The 19,073-nt window shown below is 39.3% G+C and overlaps 1 protein-coding gene across 4 annotated transcripts in view; it reads left to right on the top strand.

Annotated features, from left to right (window-relative positions):
• cdin1 (CDAN1 interacting nuclease 1) overlaps window positions 1-19,073 on the top strand; it is a 51,038-nt gene that overhangs the window by 11,229 nt on the left and 20,736 nt on the right. For all 4 annotated transcript variants that reach the window (XM_082516463.1, XM_082516461.1, XM_082516462.1 and 1 more), the window contains 8 exons: window positions 234-298; window positions 1,105-1,165; window positions 4,167-4,239; window positions 11,363-11,442; window positions 11,819-11,868; window positions 13,295-13,362; window positions 14,620-14,685; window positions 14,848-14,953. In XM_082516463.1, coding sequence (XP_082372589.1) covers window positions 234-298; window positions 1,105-1,165; window positions 4,167-4,239; window positions 11,363-11,442; window positions 11,819-11,868; window positions 13,295-13,362; window positions 14,620-14,685; window positions 14,848-14,953 — 569 coding nt within the window. The remainder of the gene's footprint in view (window positions 1-233; window positions 299-1,104; window positions 1,166-4,166; window positions 4,240-11,362; window positions 11,443-11,818; window positions 11,869-13,294; window positions 13,363-14,619; window positions 14,686-14,847; window positions 14,954-19,073) is intronic.

The following is a 19,073-nucleotide window of genomic DNA, read 5'->3' as shown; positions in this document are numbered from 1 at the left end:
TGCAATTGTTCATAAAGAATAGAGCATGGAAGAGAAGCCAAGGGTGAACAAGTTAGCATTTTAGTCAGGTCAACCGGAAATGGAAAGCACTTTGTGCCTAAAAATAGTACTAACTTAAGAGCTGTATCTATGCCTATGTGTATGTATCTGTGTGTACGTGTTAATTGTTTTAGCTATTATGATTATTATGCCATTAATCTTCATTTTTCTTCATATTATTATTACATTTAAAGAAATGGATCAAAAGGACATTCTCAAGACACCATGTGCCGGATGTTATTGAAAGCTACTACCAAAGGTATTGTGTTTCCGTGCTTTATATTGTTTTGTTTTCTTCTGTTTTCTTTCTAGATCGTTCTCCTTCTTTATCGTTTTCTCATCTCTCTTACTGTTTTTCTTCTTCCTTTAAATCGTTCACCGACCCCTGTGTGTGGCCTCCATGACAATTATAATCTCTTACAAACAAATCACCACCCACAGGATTCATTCCCGACCCCCACTTGCACCTGCTAGGCTAAAGCTCTGTTCTCCGTGTCAAACTGAAAGCAGGAAAGTAAATAAATAAACCAACCATTGGACATTTGCCTTACACACAGGCTTATGATGGGATGATTATCTGTAATTCAATGAGCATGGTTAAATTTAAAAAAAGAAAAGAAAGAAAGAAAGAACTGAAAACAGACTGTATTGGGAAAAGCCTCTTTGCATATTGCAATTAGCCTTTATCTAGCTTATTAGGCCACTGTTCTGGAGAAAATAAAGCTGGATAATGCACTTCTAATCTACTTACAACAACAAACCTCTGAGATGATCTGGGTAAGATCTGAAGTGTGTTGCAGATTTAGCTGGCGAGGGAAAAAAGGCTTTTTGGGCGGCAGGGGTTAACTAACTATCATATGCTTGTCTGGCTTCTTGGAAATTTGAAGCCCTTCAAGCAGTGCTGTTTTAACCACACGGAGCCTGCCATATGCCACCCAGGGCAAAGTCATCTGGGACATTAGCATGTCTTGGCTAGCCCGATCTAGCCCCCTTCTACCCTTCTGTCTGCCTTTGTGGGTCATGTTTTTTTTTTCACTACTCTTGTTATTCTTTGTTATAATGAAGGTATCTGAGTGAAGCCAAGGCACAGCCTACTGCTCCTGTCCTGCTTGAATTGGCCAATGAGGTAATGGCATAACTTTTTTTTTTCTGTCTTTTTACTTGCCAATGAAAAACACATCTGAGTTTATCCTTTATTTTTTCTATAAATGGATAGATAGCAGTTGGCTGCAGTTTTTGATTTTCTTCCTTGTCTGTTAGTCATTATCAAAATTGGTAAAATGGTTGGCTCAATTATCAATTATTTAATGTAATTAGCGCTCGGCTCCATTAAGCAGATGTGAAAATACTTTTTCTGTTTTATTATGTAATTTTCCAAATTGCAGTTGAGGCAGAGTTGATACAAACTGCGGACAGGTGAGACTGGGGTCATTAGTTAATTCCTCTCTTTATTATTTGATCTGTTATTTTCTTTGCGAGTTCAGTGAAGAATTTGTAGTCTTGTTGATGTAGCAGCAATTGTTTATGTGCAGCTTAAATCCATGTCATTCAGTGGTACAAAACTCAGGTAGGTTGGAAATTCATGCTGTAAGAAACCTGTTTCTTTCAGAATTTAAGTGATCACTTATATTTATTATATTTTAAACCTAGTTAGTAAATGTTTGCTATTTTTAGGGTAATGCCAAACTCTTGTTAAGTGTTCCAAAATATAAATCCAACTATACTATAGTCTCAATACACTACATCTTAGATGGTTACATTACTTCTTACTGAATGAATGAAAATCTTTGCATTCATTTTTTGTAAGTTCACGACATTTTTCGTCTTACAGATTATAAAGGAAGAGAAAAGGCCCGATAACCTTTTTAAACATTTAAATTTGCATTTGAATTTTGATTGGCGCGTGCACTAGGCAATGAAATTCGAGGGTCTCTTAATCTAAAATCACAGTAGTTCACATGCATCAGTGGTACCTCAAAGCCAACTGCCATTATTCATTCTCCGTTTAATTGACGCTTGATTTTTTTTTTTTTCTTGAAAGGATCCAATTCAGCTAAGAGATAACTGTCTATGAACCATTTAACTGTCATCTTAATATGCTACTTAACATCTAAACCAAGCACTCATGGTCTCCCAGACTGCTAATTGATGTAGTTTCATGTCTTTATGAGACAATATATCTCCAACAGAGGAAAATGATTAACAGTGATGAAAACTATTCATAGATATTTTTTTGCCCTTAGAAGAAGCTCATGAAACAGAGATGGACTCAACATTCACTGTTTCTATCTTTATGGGAATTTTATGCAAATATTACTTGAATATGGCATTAGAACAGGTGCAGTTGTGCTGCACTGTGCGACCCATTTTGGTTTACAGTTTGATAAAACCAGAGTTTTAATAAAGACGAATTCTTTTTAGGCTCTGTGATTCTTAGTCACATGTTAAACTCATGAAGGTATGTGTTATGACCAGGGAATGAAGATGGACTCATGATTAATATGAAAATTAGGGAGATGCATGTACCTCAACTAATCAGGTAGTCTTTATTCAGGCTGAGCCTGCATTGGTAATGTTGCCATTTTTCATGTGTCAGCTCTGATGCAGGTTACCAAGAATCTGATTTTCTCTGGTTATTCAGGGTTCGATGGTTTGAGTTGTGAGCCGGCCAGGAAGCACAGAGAGAAAGGAGGGAAGGGAGAAAAGAAAGTGAGGGGAAATTAGAAGAATTAGAGAGAAGAAAGAAAGCTACTGTAACTGCAGGTTACAAATGCTAAGTCAGAGTCAGTACTATCAGAGGTCTTAATGAAGATGTAAACTCTTTGCTCACCCCTTAATTATTATAGACATGTTTTTTTTTTACTAGCTGCCTTCTTAGTGCAATATTATGGAGATGTTAACAAATACTACTGTGGGTAAAAAGACATTGTTTAGACAGAAGCATCTCTGCTCCCAGCGTTACAAGGAAGCATCACAGAAAAGATGAAACACTCCATTCTCACTGCAAGCTGAGGGCAAATTCACTTTTGGTCCCCAATCATGCTAACAAGAGGAAAAATGATCTTTGGCTGGAAGAATGTTGTTTCGTAATGAGCTGGCTAGGAATGGCAAAGTCTTCAAGCAATGTTTTAATTCCCTCTATACTGAGTAAGCTGTGAATTTTAGTAGTGAATGACTTAATGCATCTTCTTTTATTCGCCGTATATTGTTTGAGCATTAGCCAAATGTAGACCTTGGAAAAATATATCTTATGCTAATGCACCCATATATATTTTTTGTCATGCTGTTCTTTATAATAACTGTTGTATTTTTTTAATATGTTAATAAAACATTGTAATAATAACAACAATTTTAGTATGTAGGAATGTATTGCACTGATCAGAGAGACACATTCACCATCAGTCGTTCGTGCTCTCTTACCTGTCAACTTTTCTCCTTGCACTCGACCATAAACACTGCTCACCTCTAAGGTGTGTTTGTGTTCAAAGAGTGCTGCTGCCATAGGTTCTTTCCTTCCTATTAAGGACTACATTCCCACCATCCCTCAGGTGTGTCCTATTGGTTCCTATAGTTTTGCCTTGGTGATCATTCTATGATTAAAGCTCTCCATTGTCTCTTGCCTGGGCACAGTATGTGCTGCTTTTTCTTTCAAGATGAGAGACTCAGGTTGTCTGTTTGACAGAAGGAAAGGCAATTCAGCCAGGTAGCTTGGCTGTGTAATAAGCGATCTCTTGTTCCTGTGGGAAAGGTTGATGCAAAGCAATGCTTTCAAAGACCAATTTGCACGCGGATTGTCAAAAGTAAGGTCAAGGTTTTGAAACGCAATAATATAATTTAGAGCCATTACGATCATTATTATCTATGTGACATCAGCCAAAGGTAAACTGGCTGTTCAATTTCAATGTCGTAAGTCTTAGGCTCTTTAAAATATGTTTGCACTTCCAGCTGGATATATGGGATTTTTTTTCTCAAGCAATTCTTCAGAGAGGAATATAAATTCCACCATCTTTTAAGTGAATATTAATTCCTCATTGATAGTAAAGTCTGTTTTTATTTAAGCTGCTTGTCTTTTCTGTTGATTTTTTTCTTTCCTTTTATGTTTTTTTTTTTTTTTAATCTGTGTAAAGGTGGATCTGTCTCCTGCGCTGATGGCTCGTATCATCCTGGACAGGTTTCTTCAGGGCCAGGATGGTGGAATGCGTGAGTAACACTTTTCCATTTCTCACTCTGTCCTTTCTATCATTCTCCCCATCAGTCTTAATTGTAGCACTTTGTCTTTTTAATCCCTTTCTGTTTGAGTCCCAATTCCAGTCTAGCTGCTGTATTTTCAGCCTGTCAAACCCTAATGAGAGATAGACCACATTTAGTAGTAGCTGCATCCCAGGGCACATGACTGGCAATTAAGTACTAGGAGGACCACCCACCTCTCAACTGCAGTGTGGATCAATGGTAGCTCACCTCATCAGTGTTATTTATAACACCCCTGATTTCTTCCCTCAGCCTCCTTCATCCCCCAATGCATCCATCTATCGCTAGCATTCTCCTCTTCTCTCATTCCCTTCTCTTCCTCGCTGCCTGCTGGGGTCTGCAGAGGAAATTGAGTTGAGGGAAGACTGTGGCAGAAAAAGCAAACCATTTCTAGGTAGTGCTGATGGACACACTGTGGGAGAACAAAATTACAGACACAAATATTGTTGTTGAATGTGTCAAAGATCTTTTCCAGAAATTGTGGGAATTGTTGCCCATGTGTAGTCTGGTTAGTGTCTTTCTCCTGTATTTGTCCAAAATTCCTGCGTTTTACCAGTTTTAGTCACATTGTTAATTTATAACAAAAAATAAACAACTCCCCCTCCTCTCCCCTCCCATCCCCACACTCTGGAACTTCCAGTATCACACATATGCATATTATTTTAGTGGGTCTATCCCGAGGACTTTCTGTCTGTGCAGTAGTCACTACTTTGAGAGCGAATCACATGATGTCAAAAAGACGTGCTTCCAATTTAATCAAGAAAGAGATTAAAGTGGATGTGTGTTATTTTCAACTTCGCCACAGCACAGCCATTTGTCAAAGTCAAAGATGTGATTGCTTTGGACCCACCGTTATCCGCTGCCTGTCAAAATACTAGTCTGAGCTGCTTGTAGAACAGGGCATTCATCCACAAGCACTATGTCTCAGATAATGGCACACTGCATCTGTCCATCTCCATACAGTGAAAAAATGTTTTATTATTGCTCAGAATAGATTTGTACCAGATGAAATGTTCTAGAAAATCCTTGTTTAATTTTGAGCAGAGTTACAGGCGTACAGCATCTCACTTTTTTGGATGCTAGCAAATAATATCATGCTCCTTCAAAGAATAATTTCACATGCAATGCATGTTGTAAATATTTGCATAATATATTATCTAGTGAAATAGATAATATAGATAATATATATTTAAAATATATATATATATATATATATATATATATATATATATATATATATATAGTGCAGTAATTTGTTTCCACAAAGAAACAATGCAAGGATAATTGTCTTTCCTGACAATTAGCTAACAGGTTGGTTCAGTGCTATTGGCAGGCATATCTTTCATCCTCCCTCCAGCCTCGGACAGATCTCCAGTGTGCTTGTGTGTATTTGGGTGTTTTAGTCAGACTCTAGAGGAAGGGCAGGCAGGCTCACTGCAAAGATCAATAGACTTCTAAATAAGGGACATTACCTCCAACAGGGTGAGTGGCTTGCCTTTGCCTACCATTGTCGTTGTTTTTTTTTTTTTTATTCCTCTTCTCTTTCCCCTTGCATTTAAGAGACACATGAATGGGGCCTTTGGGACTATGGAATATATGTACAATCACTAGTGCCGGATCAATACAGAGTTTTAAATTGTTTTTGTACCTTCCTAGTGTGTGGGGTTTTTTTTGGTTTGCTTTTTGCTTGCTTGTTGCAACCCCCTATCCCCCACCAATCCCACATCGTCCTTCCCACTAGCTACCCACACTGCCACACCTCAACATGACAACAGCACCAGCAAACTCCATCCCCCTTCCTTGAAGCAGAAATATTGGAGAGTGTTTCAGTCAAGCAAAGTGAAAGACTATCTGGTGATGCTTGTACATGAATCAATACAGTCAAAGCAGTTTTATTATGTATTGAATGCAATATCAACATCCATAATGGTCTTTGCTTCTTGTCTTTTGAAGCTGGGCAATAGGGAGGGTCACTTGTTCACCCAAATGACACAGCTTTAGTATATACACCAGAATTCCTTGCAGGGTAGTACTTTCTTTGTTTTTCTTTCCAGACTTGTATCCAGCTTATGTGTCAGGGTTGTGAATATGATAGAAAAGTTTTATGAAACTATTAATAAATTTAAAAAAAAACTTTTTTTAAGTCAAGTGGTTATTATAAGTCTTTTTATTGGTTAAATCTATGTCTGTGTTGTTTATATAAATATACTGGATACTATATTTCATTTTATGAAAGTATACATAATGATAATAAAGCAAAATTGTATTGTTTTTAAATATTCAGTAATCTTGAGGAATACATTTTTAAATGATTACATTTTTTGTAAATATTTATACATTTTCAAATATTTCAAATAAGTGATTGAAAAAAAAAATGAAGATAATAATTTCACTGAATTTCAGTGAGCATGAATGTGCCAGCTCCACACAGAGAATCCCTCGCTGGCTGATGGATTCAAGTCGAGGACCTTCTTGTGAGGTCACAAGGGGTCATGCCTGCCAGTGCATGGGTCCTCTCATGTACTCCAGCTTCCTCTTACAATCCAAAGATGTGCATCTTAGAGTAACTGGTGATTGTAAATCGGGTATACATGAGAATATGAGCATGAATGGTCATCTGTCGCTGAGTTAGCCCTACGATTGACTGTCAACCTGTCTAGGGTGTGCCTCATTTCACGCCCTGATACCTGGGATAGGCTCCAGTCCCATCGCAACCCTGAATTGAATAAGCAGAAGAAGATAAATGAATGTGTGGATGGATGGAATTGCAGTGAATCCCAATAACGACAATTACTAGAGCTGAACTAACAATTGTGCATTTTAAAAGGTTTGCATTAACAGGAGTGGTAGGGACAGATCTCATGAAAACATTATTATAGGCACAGCTAACACATCTCAGCCCAATGAAAAGTTCTGTAAATGAAAGTATAACACTGCAGAGAGCTATACTGTCATTCCTATTCTGTATCATTAGATACAGGATGGTCGTATCTAGTAGTAGATTCAAAGTCACAGCAAAAACACTGGGGGAGCCAATGCTCTGTCTTCTCCCCCTCCTGCTATCTCTTCATCTTTCTTTCTATTCCTCCTTTGACAGGAGTTGATGTGCCTCTAGATTTAGACATACTTTTTGAGGAGGCAATTTTGCTAGCTATTTGACCTTTTCCATTTTCCCAAGGCCCAGCTCCAGATTAGATTGCTACTCCATGTTTTGTAACTATGTGATTCGACCGCCTTTAAGATTTATTGTCACATTCCTTTACAGAAGCCTTGTACGCAAGGTTATAAATGTCCCGTGTTTGATGTTAACACTGTGAGAATCTTAGTGTCTACTATGATCCTTTGGTTACTTGACAGGATTTATAATAACTTTAATGTTTCTCAGATAAAACGTGTTGATAACTGAATATTGTACTGGGTCTTATCGGAGCAAATTTTCAACGTGGTCGCTATGACTGTTATGGTCCCTTCCCTCTTGTGTTCAAGTGCTCCTCTCTTCTCTGTTACACCTCTCCAATGTGCAGAGATGGGGTGTGTATATGAAGCCTTTTTTTTCCAAATAATGAGAGCAAGGGCACTTCATTAGCAAGACGGGAGGGAGTAAGGAGGCAAAGACAGCATGAGTGTTAGTGTGTGCATGTGTGTATGCAAGGGGGCGGTTGCGAGGGAGGTAAGCAGCACCGTGGTACTTCACTTGACAAGTATACTAATTACTCCTTTTCAGCAGAGAAGCTCCAGTCAGCCTCTGCCACAGTCTAATGGCCTGACCTGGGAAGCCTTTCTCCATAGCAGTGCCTCCCCAGATCTACTATTACTACACACACACGCACACATACACAGAGAAATGTGGAGTCTCATCTCACCGCTATCAGAAGGAATCAGGTGGAAGCAGATCAGTTCTGCCCCAGTAACCTCTTCAGGGACCGAGTTCCTCTTGCACAGGAGATACCACCTCATATCATCAACTAGCACCTACACACCACCACAGATAGTTTAAAAAGAAACACATACCCCCCACCCCCTATCTCCCACTCTCTCTCTTTCCCATCTTCTGTTTTTTTTCTTTTTTCTCAGTGCGGGGGGATAAATTTAAAAGGAGTAAATTGGAAAATCAAATGAGGGCTTTAGGCAACCGCAGAGATTTGCAGAGCTGTCGGCCAGTGTTGGAGAGCCTCATCCATCATGTCCCACAAGTAGTCAATTCCTCTAGTATCTGTAAATGTTTTCAGATATTAGCCAATTTATATGCTCCGAGATTCATCATGGAAAATCAGCTTTAGCGGTGCACATTATCAGGACCTGTCTCTCCCTTGCTCCATGAAGTTTGATGAACGAGTGCCCCTCCACAGCTCAATGGCTTGCGCATGGGGAGTGTGCGGGGGTGTGGGCATATAGAGGAAATGGGTAACTGCCCACCCCCACCCGTGGAAAATAGTGGGTTTTTTAATTAATAAACAAACTTACAAAGGAGCTCATCAGTGTCAGGGGTAATAACAATCGTCATCCGTTATTGTTTATTACAGTCCTCCCTCAACAAATGTTGCTATTTAATGAGGTTTCTCTCTGTTTTTTTGTGTTTGCGATAATGACTTTTTCACCCTAGTGGAGAAAAGAGGAGTCCCAGTAGTTACAAATGAAAGAAAGTAAGCAATGAGAAAACATGCCAAGGTTCTGTTGCCGTTACCTTGCCTTATATAGTTTATCTTGTTTTGGAGTTGCATATGAAAACAGGCCTGCGATTTGTTTACACTGGTTGTTTTCTTTAGCAAATCCCTATGGAGGTGTAGCGTTTCACATCTATTATTCCCCTCTTCTCTGTTCCTTTTGTTCAGATGTTGACGGTGTGATATGGTGCCTTAGTCAGAATTTATACCAGCATGGGACAATTACAGTAAATTTGGTGAATGTTTACAAGGTGCAAAGTTGTGCTGCAGGGCTTTGTTCTCCGTGTCTAGTGTTCTACAGATTGTGCTTTTTATTTTTCTGCACGCATTTTTATGTGTGCCTCTGTATGTGCTTTGAGCGTGTGTATTTAAAGAGCATTGCTTGTGTGTTTTTGTTTCTGTGTGTGTATGTTTGCATATAGCAGAAAGGAGCTCAGGGTGTTCTAGAGGTGTGCTGCCGTGCAAGGCGGGGGCGTCTTTAATAAATGTATGCTGATGTTGGAGGCTGCAACGATGCGAAGGATGCAAGGGCCCTGTTGTTATTTACTGCTGTGTTTGTGCACAGCAGCGAATCCTGGGCCTGCAAATGGCATTACAGCCCGTGATGAATGAGCATTAGGGTAAACTCATTTTAAAAGCATCCTGATTTATTAGCAGCCTGGCCTTCCATTTTCATCAGGTCAATGCTTGGCTGAAATTCCACAATGTCAGCGCCAAGGTCACCTCTTTATGGCTATTTTTAACCCCATCCCTCAAAAAGCGCAGACGAAAGAGATCCTGGCACTTATTATGGCCGTCGACAAAAAAATATCAAAGAGCTTGAGAGACAGGGAGAATTCTAGTCCTGAAAGTGTGTGTTATGTGAGAGACCAAAATGTGGTGGTGGTCAACCTCCAATTATGAGTGCTAGTAAGACAAGAGCTTTAATGGCTAACGTTTGCCTTCAGGGAGGTTTATTACACACTACTGTTTTGCAGAAACAGCGTCAAATCTATAAAAAGACCATTAGGAAGAGGGAAAAAATCAATCAAAATGCCATTAAAGTGGAATACGTTGCCAATATTGCTGATGTGGTTGCGGGTCCTTTGATTTTCCTTCAGATTATTAGGCACAGTCGAGTAGTGACTTTGTTAAGGGAAACCAGTGTTGTTGGGGAGTAATATGTCTCCTGGCTTCATAAAGTTTGCTGCCTCATATTTCCCACTTTATTGATTATCCATTATCATTTGTCATGAGGTGTCCTAACTCAAGGGGAAAATATAACCCTCTTTCTTCACCACCACCCGCATTGCACAGGAGCATGGTATGGATCTGCGTGTGAAGGTACCAATCTCTGAGAAAAATGAGCAGAGAAATAAAGCACTGCCCTGTGCCTTGCAGCTCTAAGAGGGAGTGTGGGGTTATGGGATGGGCTGGGGGAGCACTGTAGCTGGCTGGGAGAGACTAAAACAGAAAGCAGGTTGCACAAAACAAGAAAAAAAAGCCTATGCAGGAAAAGATAGAGACGAAGAAAGGAGGAGGCGCTTTTGTTCTTCTTCCACCTCCTCTACTTTTTATTTCATCATAAGGTAGATGAGGGATCATAGCAATGGCTATCTTGTTTGTGGTAGTTTCCCTAAGTGTGTAGGGGATGAGAGCATAGAAAAGAACAGCCCGCCTTTCTGTGGGTGAAATTTATCTAACAGAGGCCTAATGATCCAGATGGCTATCAATTGATTTATTACATTTTTTTGTAACTTTTTTTTTCAAAATTGTATTAATTTTTAAATAAGCCATCGTGTCTATAACCGTTATATACTGTGTGCAGTTTCCTAGATGCGCTTGAGAACTTCTGCGATGTTGGTATAGGCACCATCCATGCCTGAAATGTGAATAGAAACATTCCATGTATTGTCTCTAATGTGCCAAATCTGTCAGGTGCATGTGTACATATATATCACTAAAATGGTGTGCCTCAACCATTTCGTCACACGGTGATACAATCCATTTAATCCAAATCTTTTTTAAGAAATGATTTAAGGAATTTTTTGCTGTTGCAGTAACAGCGAGTCGATTCGCAGGCCTCCCTTTCTGATTTATAATGTTAGTAGAGCAAGAATAGGGATGAGAGATGCAGAATAGTCAGCGTTCATAACATAGATAAACTACATGAAGCGCCTGTGCTTTGGACTGAAACATTTATCTATAGAAAATCTGTACAGACACCAAGCAACCATCTAATAGGCTAGTGCAGAAATACTGTACACAGGTTGGTGGGTTAGAGGCTGTCCGGGCTGGTTTTGTTTATAACACTAACTGTTTTGCTTGGTTAAATCCAGCAGTTAGACATTTTCTTGAATAAAATTATTTGGTCATTATTTTTTTCCTTTTTCTGTCTGTCTCCCTCTCTTCTTTTGCTGTCTTATTCTCAGCATCTAAATCAGTCCTCAACAGCATGCTGAAGGAGCCATCTTTAATTCCAGACCAAATTTTGGCCAGTAATGTCTACCAAGTAAGGGTTTTAAGTTTTGTACTTAATTAACATTTTCCAGAGAACTGTTTAATTGCCTGAGAGAGATAATTCTATTTAATTATATGAAATGTTATTATTTTAAGGCATTTGCTGTGTCTCTACTTAACAAATCGAAAATTGCTTGTGCACAGTGAGTTTTCAAAAAAAAATGGTACTCTACACCTGGCTGACAGACGGCATCAGCGGCTCATGTTTGCTGATGAGGTCACGTGAGAGCCGGCGGTCATGCCTGCCAGTCTGCCAGCATCTCCTGTGTTTTCTCCTTTTTTTTCCAGCAGTGTATGGGCTTCCCTCACCTCCCTTACACCCACCCACCCTTTTGGCATGCCATAATATTTCTTCCCCCTCTTTTCAGTGCACAATAAATGACTGCTGTTATGGACCACTGGTAGACTGCATCAAACAGTATCCTATCCCATAAAATTTTAAGCCTGAAATTGACGAGGAGCTATTGAAGGGGATGAGATGTGTCTGGCTTCACCTGACATAAAAGTTCTGCTTCACAGAGGAAGTGTTTCATCCTGCCTGCCATCCCAGTATCATCCATACAGGGGCTGGAAGGCGATGGAGGGAAGAGGAGGAGAGGATAGGCTGATCTAAATGCATCTCTATGTGCATGCTGTGAATCAGACCCAATGTTCTATGATACAAGAAAAGAAATATAATTCAAAAGCTTTTTGGAACAGGAAAAAGAGCTAATACTGTTACATACATATTTTTAAATGCATTTTAATTCATTACTATTTACTTCTGATCATTTTATTCAGATGTGCACTACAGAAAGTTTTTACTACATTTGTCTAACTTAAGGTAATGATTTATTATTCATTTATAATTAATTTGTCCACCTCATTACTATTCTTCCCACACACTTTCCCCACCTACACACACCCCCTACTCGTCTAGTAGGACCTTGGCTGTAGGGGCAGAATGGAGCTCGGGCTTTTTTAGGGGCAACCAGCTGGGTAGCAGATCAGCTATTTTCAAGGGGAGGAGAATTATTTGAGTCGGTGTACACGTGCACGTCCGTATGTTATTGTGTCTGTCCAGGCTTTCTTGCCCGTGGTGGGGCTGTGTTGTTCTGTTCATAGCCAGTCAACCTTGTCCCTATACCCTCCTTCCACATCCCCCCCTTTTTTTAACATTCTGTGGCAGTCCTCTCAGTGTCAACTTAAAATCAGTTACTCTGCCACAGAGAGTTCATTATAACCACCGCACTGCTATGTTCTTTCAAAGAAGTCATCCACACATTGAATCAGTTGCGTGGCTACTAGTTACAGTATGTATAAATATATATATATATTTATGTAATTAGAAACCATTTTGGTTGTTTTAGTTTTTAGAGGGTAATATATTTCTATAAGAGCTTCTTTTTCTCTTTCAAAAATAAAACCATCATCATTGCATATTTCCTTTTATGTGCCTTCAAGCTTTGCACATCCTTAATACAATATGGCATTTATTCTAAAAGTATTTTTTCTTCAAATATTATAAAGTACTAGGCAGAGTATCTCATCTATGCACTTTATGCATTTTGTCAAATTGGCATTTGTTTTTTCTTTCTTATTTAGATAATGCACTTCAGAGATTTGTTGTGAAAGCAGATTTAACTTGACCCGAACTCTGATTATGCTTTACTGTATGTTAGCATGAGGAGAAATGGCTTTTGCTTTGCATAGTAAATCAATAATGGAGAAGAGCAGATTCTTAACTGTAACTGATGGTAAACATGTGCATGTAGTCGAGCACTGAATTTTCTGGTTTCCAGAGAATTTAAATTTAAAAGTCAAATGTATCGTAGTATTGTTGGAATCCTTGACTCGATTCTCAGCGCCATAGGCCATGAGCATGAAGTGCTGCTCCGGGAAAAACTGAAGGAGAAGAACCTTTCCTTTCTGGGTAAGCCATCGTTTGACCTTCTCATTACATTTTAACATGAAAATGAAAACAACTCATAAGTCATATTGGAACCATATGGACATTCTTGACTGCAAATATTTTTTATTTATTTATATTTCTCTCTGCGTAAAGCTGTCTTGGGGGATTTGATGTTTACAGAAAATCAAACAGATTGTTCTCTGAATATCATCTATTTTTCTGATGCTATTGCCATATTCAGATCAAATTAAATGAAGATGGAATGTTCAGGTATGGAACTATAGAATCCCCCCATCCTCATATCACCCCATCCCATCATCATTTACTAGGTCAGATGAGTGATGAAGAATAAGAATCATTCCCACTGTCATTACGGCCGTATCATTTATTTGGACATGGAGTGCTGACCTTTCTTCAGGGCTGTACAGAAGACTGTTCTAAAGCTGTCAGAGTTCGAGGGGCACGAGGGCCACTGAAGCAGCCTCACCCCATCTGATAAATGGATTGGAAATAAGCTACCCAACAGCAGGAATGGACCATTAATTTTAATCAAAGCTGATCTAAAAAAGGCGATCAGAGCCACATGAGAATGTCAACAGCCCAGTGGGTGTGTACAGAGGTTCCCATCCTTATACACACAAACACATTTCTACACCGACATTACAACATCTTGGATGCCTGGATATCTACCACAGTCCTCTGGTAGCCTCGGTGACCTCTCTCTGCTCTCTTTCTTCATCCGTGGCTGATGCTACCTCCTCACCAGCACTAACCGCCACCCTCCATCTAGCCACAATTCTCTTCCATGCCCCATTAGTTGAGCTTGGCTGAAGACAAAGAGGCAGGCCTTCGGAACTGAATGACCTGGTCAGTGAGATTTAATGGAGAAATCAGGTGTTGGAGGGATAATGGCTAGAGCACGCCAGAAGTCAAGGACAATGGCTACAGCTTGTGCAGGCAAGGGTCAGGCTTGCAGAGACTATAATGCCAGCCTTGTCTCCTTTCTGTATATTTTATAAAGCACTGCCAAAGAGAGCAATACTGTAACTGGAGTTTAGAGTATTTTGTGCAGTGACAGCAAATACGTGGCAGATGTAGATAATGGTTTAACTACACTGGCTGTGCTCTACTGCTGTTTTTCTGCTTTGCTCATGCTGAGCGGTTTGTTACCAGCATCTTTGTGAAAGCAGTTAGATCAGCAGCCTGTGACTGATTGTTCATATAGAAGGTTACTGCAAAACAGCAAGCATAACATTTCTAAACTTTTATTTTCAATAGATGAAAACCACCTGAGAACTATGGGCTACGACAAAACACCTGATATCATCCTGGAGGTTCCAGTTGGTTAGTATTTACATTATGAATGTAACCTCACTTCAACCTTAGGCATCTCTATTGTCAAAAAGTTTTGGGATTTTTTTGTATATGACTGAAGAAACAAACAAAACAAATGACCTCGTCTAACTAGTTTTCTTAGATTTGCTGTGTTTTGTTATTTATGAAAAGCTGTGGAAGGACACATTGTACACTGGATTGAGAGCAAAGCCTCTTTTGGAGATGATCAAAGCCATCAAACCTATCTCAATGAACAATTCTGGAGCTATTGGAACAGGTGAGCCCTCTCTTTTTTTTATCTGTTTTGTTTACTTTATTGGCCATCAAAAATTTGCCAATGTTATTTTATCAGTTTTCATATTCTTTATAACTTCTCCTTTTTCACTAGAAACTATGATCAGGTATTCTCAGTTGTATAAAGAACTCCTATCTCTGTCCGCCAATGCTTACCACTTCCTCTCTGGCAAAGGCCACTTTAACCACAGGATTCCACATGCTACAGCTGCACATTACACTACTTCCACATTCACTCATGTTCTCTGAGACCTTTAGAGCCTGAATGGTCTGCCTGTGAGCTTGATTGTTTTGTTGAATAAACACATTGTGTTGGAAGGGAAGCAAGGAAATGGGTGACTAATGCCTGGCCTCTGTAGCATGAGAACTTTTGGACAGGAGCAGGTCCTGACGGTGGCGGGACAGAGGTATATGTGCGCAAATACATTTTTCAATGAATCTTAGAAGTGATAACCTGTAGAACATACTGACCTATTTAATATTTAATTTGAAACCTGAATAGAGTGGACACAAACAAGTGGAGTCCACATCTTAGCCTTGGCTGACACCAGGTTCCCATATCACACTATAGCCCTGATCCTCCACTAATGGTTAGCTGACATGGTGGTGCAGGTTCTCGTCATTGATGCTGTGTTCAGTGAATTATGATAACTTTATTTGTATGGCACTTTTCAAAACACAGAGTAACAAAGTACTCAACAACGGTCACCTTAAGGTGCTTTATATTGTAAGGTAAAGACTCTACAATAATAGAGAGAAACCCCAACAAGTAAACTGCCCCCTTTGAGCAAGCACTTGGTGACAGTGAGAAGGAAAAACTCCCTTTTAATACAAACAAACTTAAACCAGGCTTGGGAGGGGCAACCATCTGCCATGACCAGTTGGAGGTTTCTCTCATGTCTGTATGTTTTATTAGAATGTGTGCAGTACGTGATATAATGAGATTAGTTTGAGATTTGATGTATTCATAGAATTAGGTCTAAAAGTATTTGGACAAGGACACAGTTTTTGTAATCTTACCTGTGAACACCACCACACTGGATTTTAAATCAAACAGTCAAGATGTGACTAAAGTCCAGGCTTTCAGCTTTGATTCAAGAGGTTTTTAAAGTGTTGCATTGGACTGGACTGGTTCTTATATAGCGCTTTTCTACTCTGAGTGACTCAAAGCTTTATACTACTAATTCATTGACCCAATCACGCCCATTCACACAAGCTTGTTAAGTGCTTACTATCTAACATTCATACACATTCGCACTCCGATGGATGCATCGGAGAGCAACATTGGGTTAGTATCTTGCCCAAGGATATTTGGCATGCAGACTGGAGAAGCCTGGGATTGAACCACCAAACTTCCGGTTAGTAGCTGGTCTGCTCTACCACCTGAGCTCATCGACACTGTGAAATGCTATCTGATCAGTGTTGCAGCCAAATGCTGATCTTTCTGGAATACTTGCAGCTTGGTTGGATAGTTTGTGTTAGTCTGAGCCTTATATATTTGCTCATATGTGTCTTTCATTTATATTCACAAGGCTAGCCTTGTCCAAGTATATTAAGGTACTGACAAAGTAGATCCTATCACGTCAGCCAGCAGCCAGTCAGACAAACATTCTGTGTCAAAAAAAGAGAAAGAAAAAATGTCAGACCCCACCTTTTTCAGCACCCCTGTAAATTTTATTTGACATTTACAACTGACATTTCAAAATGTGCCCTAATCTTTCTGTTAGACCATACGCATGATCATTTGAAGTACAAGTGTAGTCCCTGATGTTCATGTTTGTGTTTGGAAACGCAATGACACAAAACTATAACCTGTTAAGAGCAGCAGGTGAAAAGAGAACGGTATCATTACCAGCTGAAGGCAAGGCTGTTTTTTTTTTTTTCTTCCTCTGATTCTGTTAACATGTCAAATGCGGTCTTGGAGACTTTTGTTTAAGCAGTGGCAACAACAAAGACAATGTTATAACAGTCCTCTGTTAGTCGGTCTGGATGTGTGATGTTGACCGTGTGTTAGTACTGCAGCATGTACAGAATTAGGTGTTTTGTTGAGATCCAAAAGAAGGTTGAATTTAGCCATAGGTGTGGGCTGTTTAAATCTTTATTTGTAAGTCCCTACTCCATATACATGATATAATGTCTCGTGTTTTTGGTTTAAGAACTCATTCGCTTTGGGCTAGATAGTGTCTACTTCACTTTTCACTTCATCTCTCGTTAGTTGGTCTCAGTTTCAAACATCAACCAACAGGTTGATGTTTGAAATATTTGTCCATTCCTTCATTGACTGTCCCCGCCACTAACACATGACCCTACGCTGTGTCACTGCATCATTTCATGTCTGGCACTGATCACCACCTGCACTCATGTATATATCTTTCTACGTAGCACTCTTAATTCTTATTCTCATGTATATATCTCATGTATATCTCATGCACATATCTTTCTTTCTACATAGCACTTTAATTCTTATTGTTTGCACTGAAGCACCGCAGCAAATTCCTAATGTTGTAAACCTCAACATCTGGCAATAAACCCATTCTGATTCTGATTCTGATTGCTCAGTCCGATTTCAAAGTCTAAACTGTTCAGTTTCCTTTTTGACCACCCTAAGAAGGGCACACCAGTGTTTGTAATTACTTCATTGCCTCTGATTGACATTTCCAGTGATTTGCTTATTTTTCATGAATTCCTTCTTTGCTTTAACTGAGCTGGGTTACCCAGAACTGTGTTAATTGTTCTTCACTTGCCCTCAAGCATTACAGAGTAAGGATGTGTTTTTGTAGACGGATAGAAAAAACATAACTAATTTTCCCTCCAAAGCCCTCACCAACTGCATTTATCATCCAAACAATAGTCTTGCCAACACAGTAACCCCATAATGAACCCCTCTTCAGTGGAGTGAGGGGTAATGACGCTTCACCTACAATGCTCCCAAGAAAAAAAGGGAGAGGACAGAAAAAAATGGAGAGAAAAAGACAGTCTTCTGCAGAATCAGACAGCGTGTTCAGGCCCAGTGCCTGGATGAGATCGTGAAACAGCAGCTATTGGTGTCTTCCAGCCATCAATCTTAGCTGGTGGCGTTCCAGAGCCAGTGAGCCCTCTGCTCTGACGGATGTTCAGATAATTGAGTGATCCATCTCGCACAACTATCAGAGTTGCATAAAAATTATTCACCTGCTGGTGAATATTAAACACATAATGAGCCTCTTGTGTGTTTTAGGAGAAGTGGATAAGGTTAAACACAGCATGTAATGAAATATGGACTCTTATGTGGTAGCACCTTAACTGCCCCTAGTTGATTATGGTGTACTTATATCAATTACGCTTGGCAAAGTTCCTTCCATAACTCTGCAAGCAGCAATTCAAATTCTGCTCATGCATTTGTCTGTCTAGGTGATCTCATACTTTAATCCAGAGACCATGGAGATAATTATTATTTGCTGACTTCTTGATTATTTTTGCACTCAAATATTGTTGAAACATTTGCCTAAGTTATGTAGCAATAGAGATTTGGGTTTTTACCATTTGACTGAATAATAGTTGACATAATTGGATAATTAAAAAAAAAAAAGATTATAGTTGCTTATTAAACCACTTGTAAAGGCTACTTTTTTAGAATGAAGGACAAAAAAAACTAAATAAGTTTTTATACTTGATGGAGCTAAAGTTTAATGACTGGTCCTTATTATCAGGAGAGCAGAAAACTGTCAAAACTACAATATATCCAGGCTCAGAAACCTTATTGCATGCTTATTGTTAACCCGCCAGACTTTTTAGGTTCATTGAGGTAGCTAATTGCCTTTATTGCAGCATTTGTGTACCAAAAATAATCAATCAGGTAAATCAGAAAATGCAGCAACCAAGAAAATAACTTTTTTATCGTGTTTTAGTAGATTAAACATGTAAATGTGGGTATAAACGAGTGTAATTCAGAGCTCATTCATCACTTTTCAGCTCTTTCCCTTCGTTCCCTTTCCCTATTCCACCCAGCCGAACACAATGAAAAGCCTGTGTGACAATGAGCGTGGACGCCAGCTCCCCTCCTCCCAAAGTAAATCAGCTGTGCGATTCGTAAACTGCAAATGTGTCAGACTTGAAAATGTTAG

Source organism: Aulonocara stuartgranti (assembly GCF_965226115.1).
Source record: "Aulonocara stuartgranti genome assembly, chromosome: 19".
Classification (NCBI taxonomy): domain Eukaryota; kingdom Metazoa; phylum Chordata; class Actinopteri; order Cichliformes; family Cichlidae; genus Aulonocara; species Aulonocara stuartgranti.
This window is presented reverse-complemented; position numbering and strand designations above follow the sequence as displayed.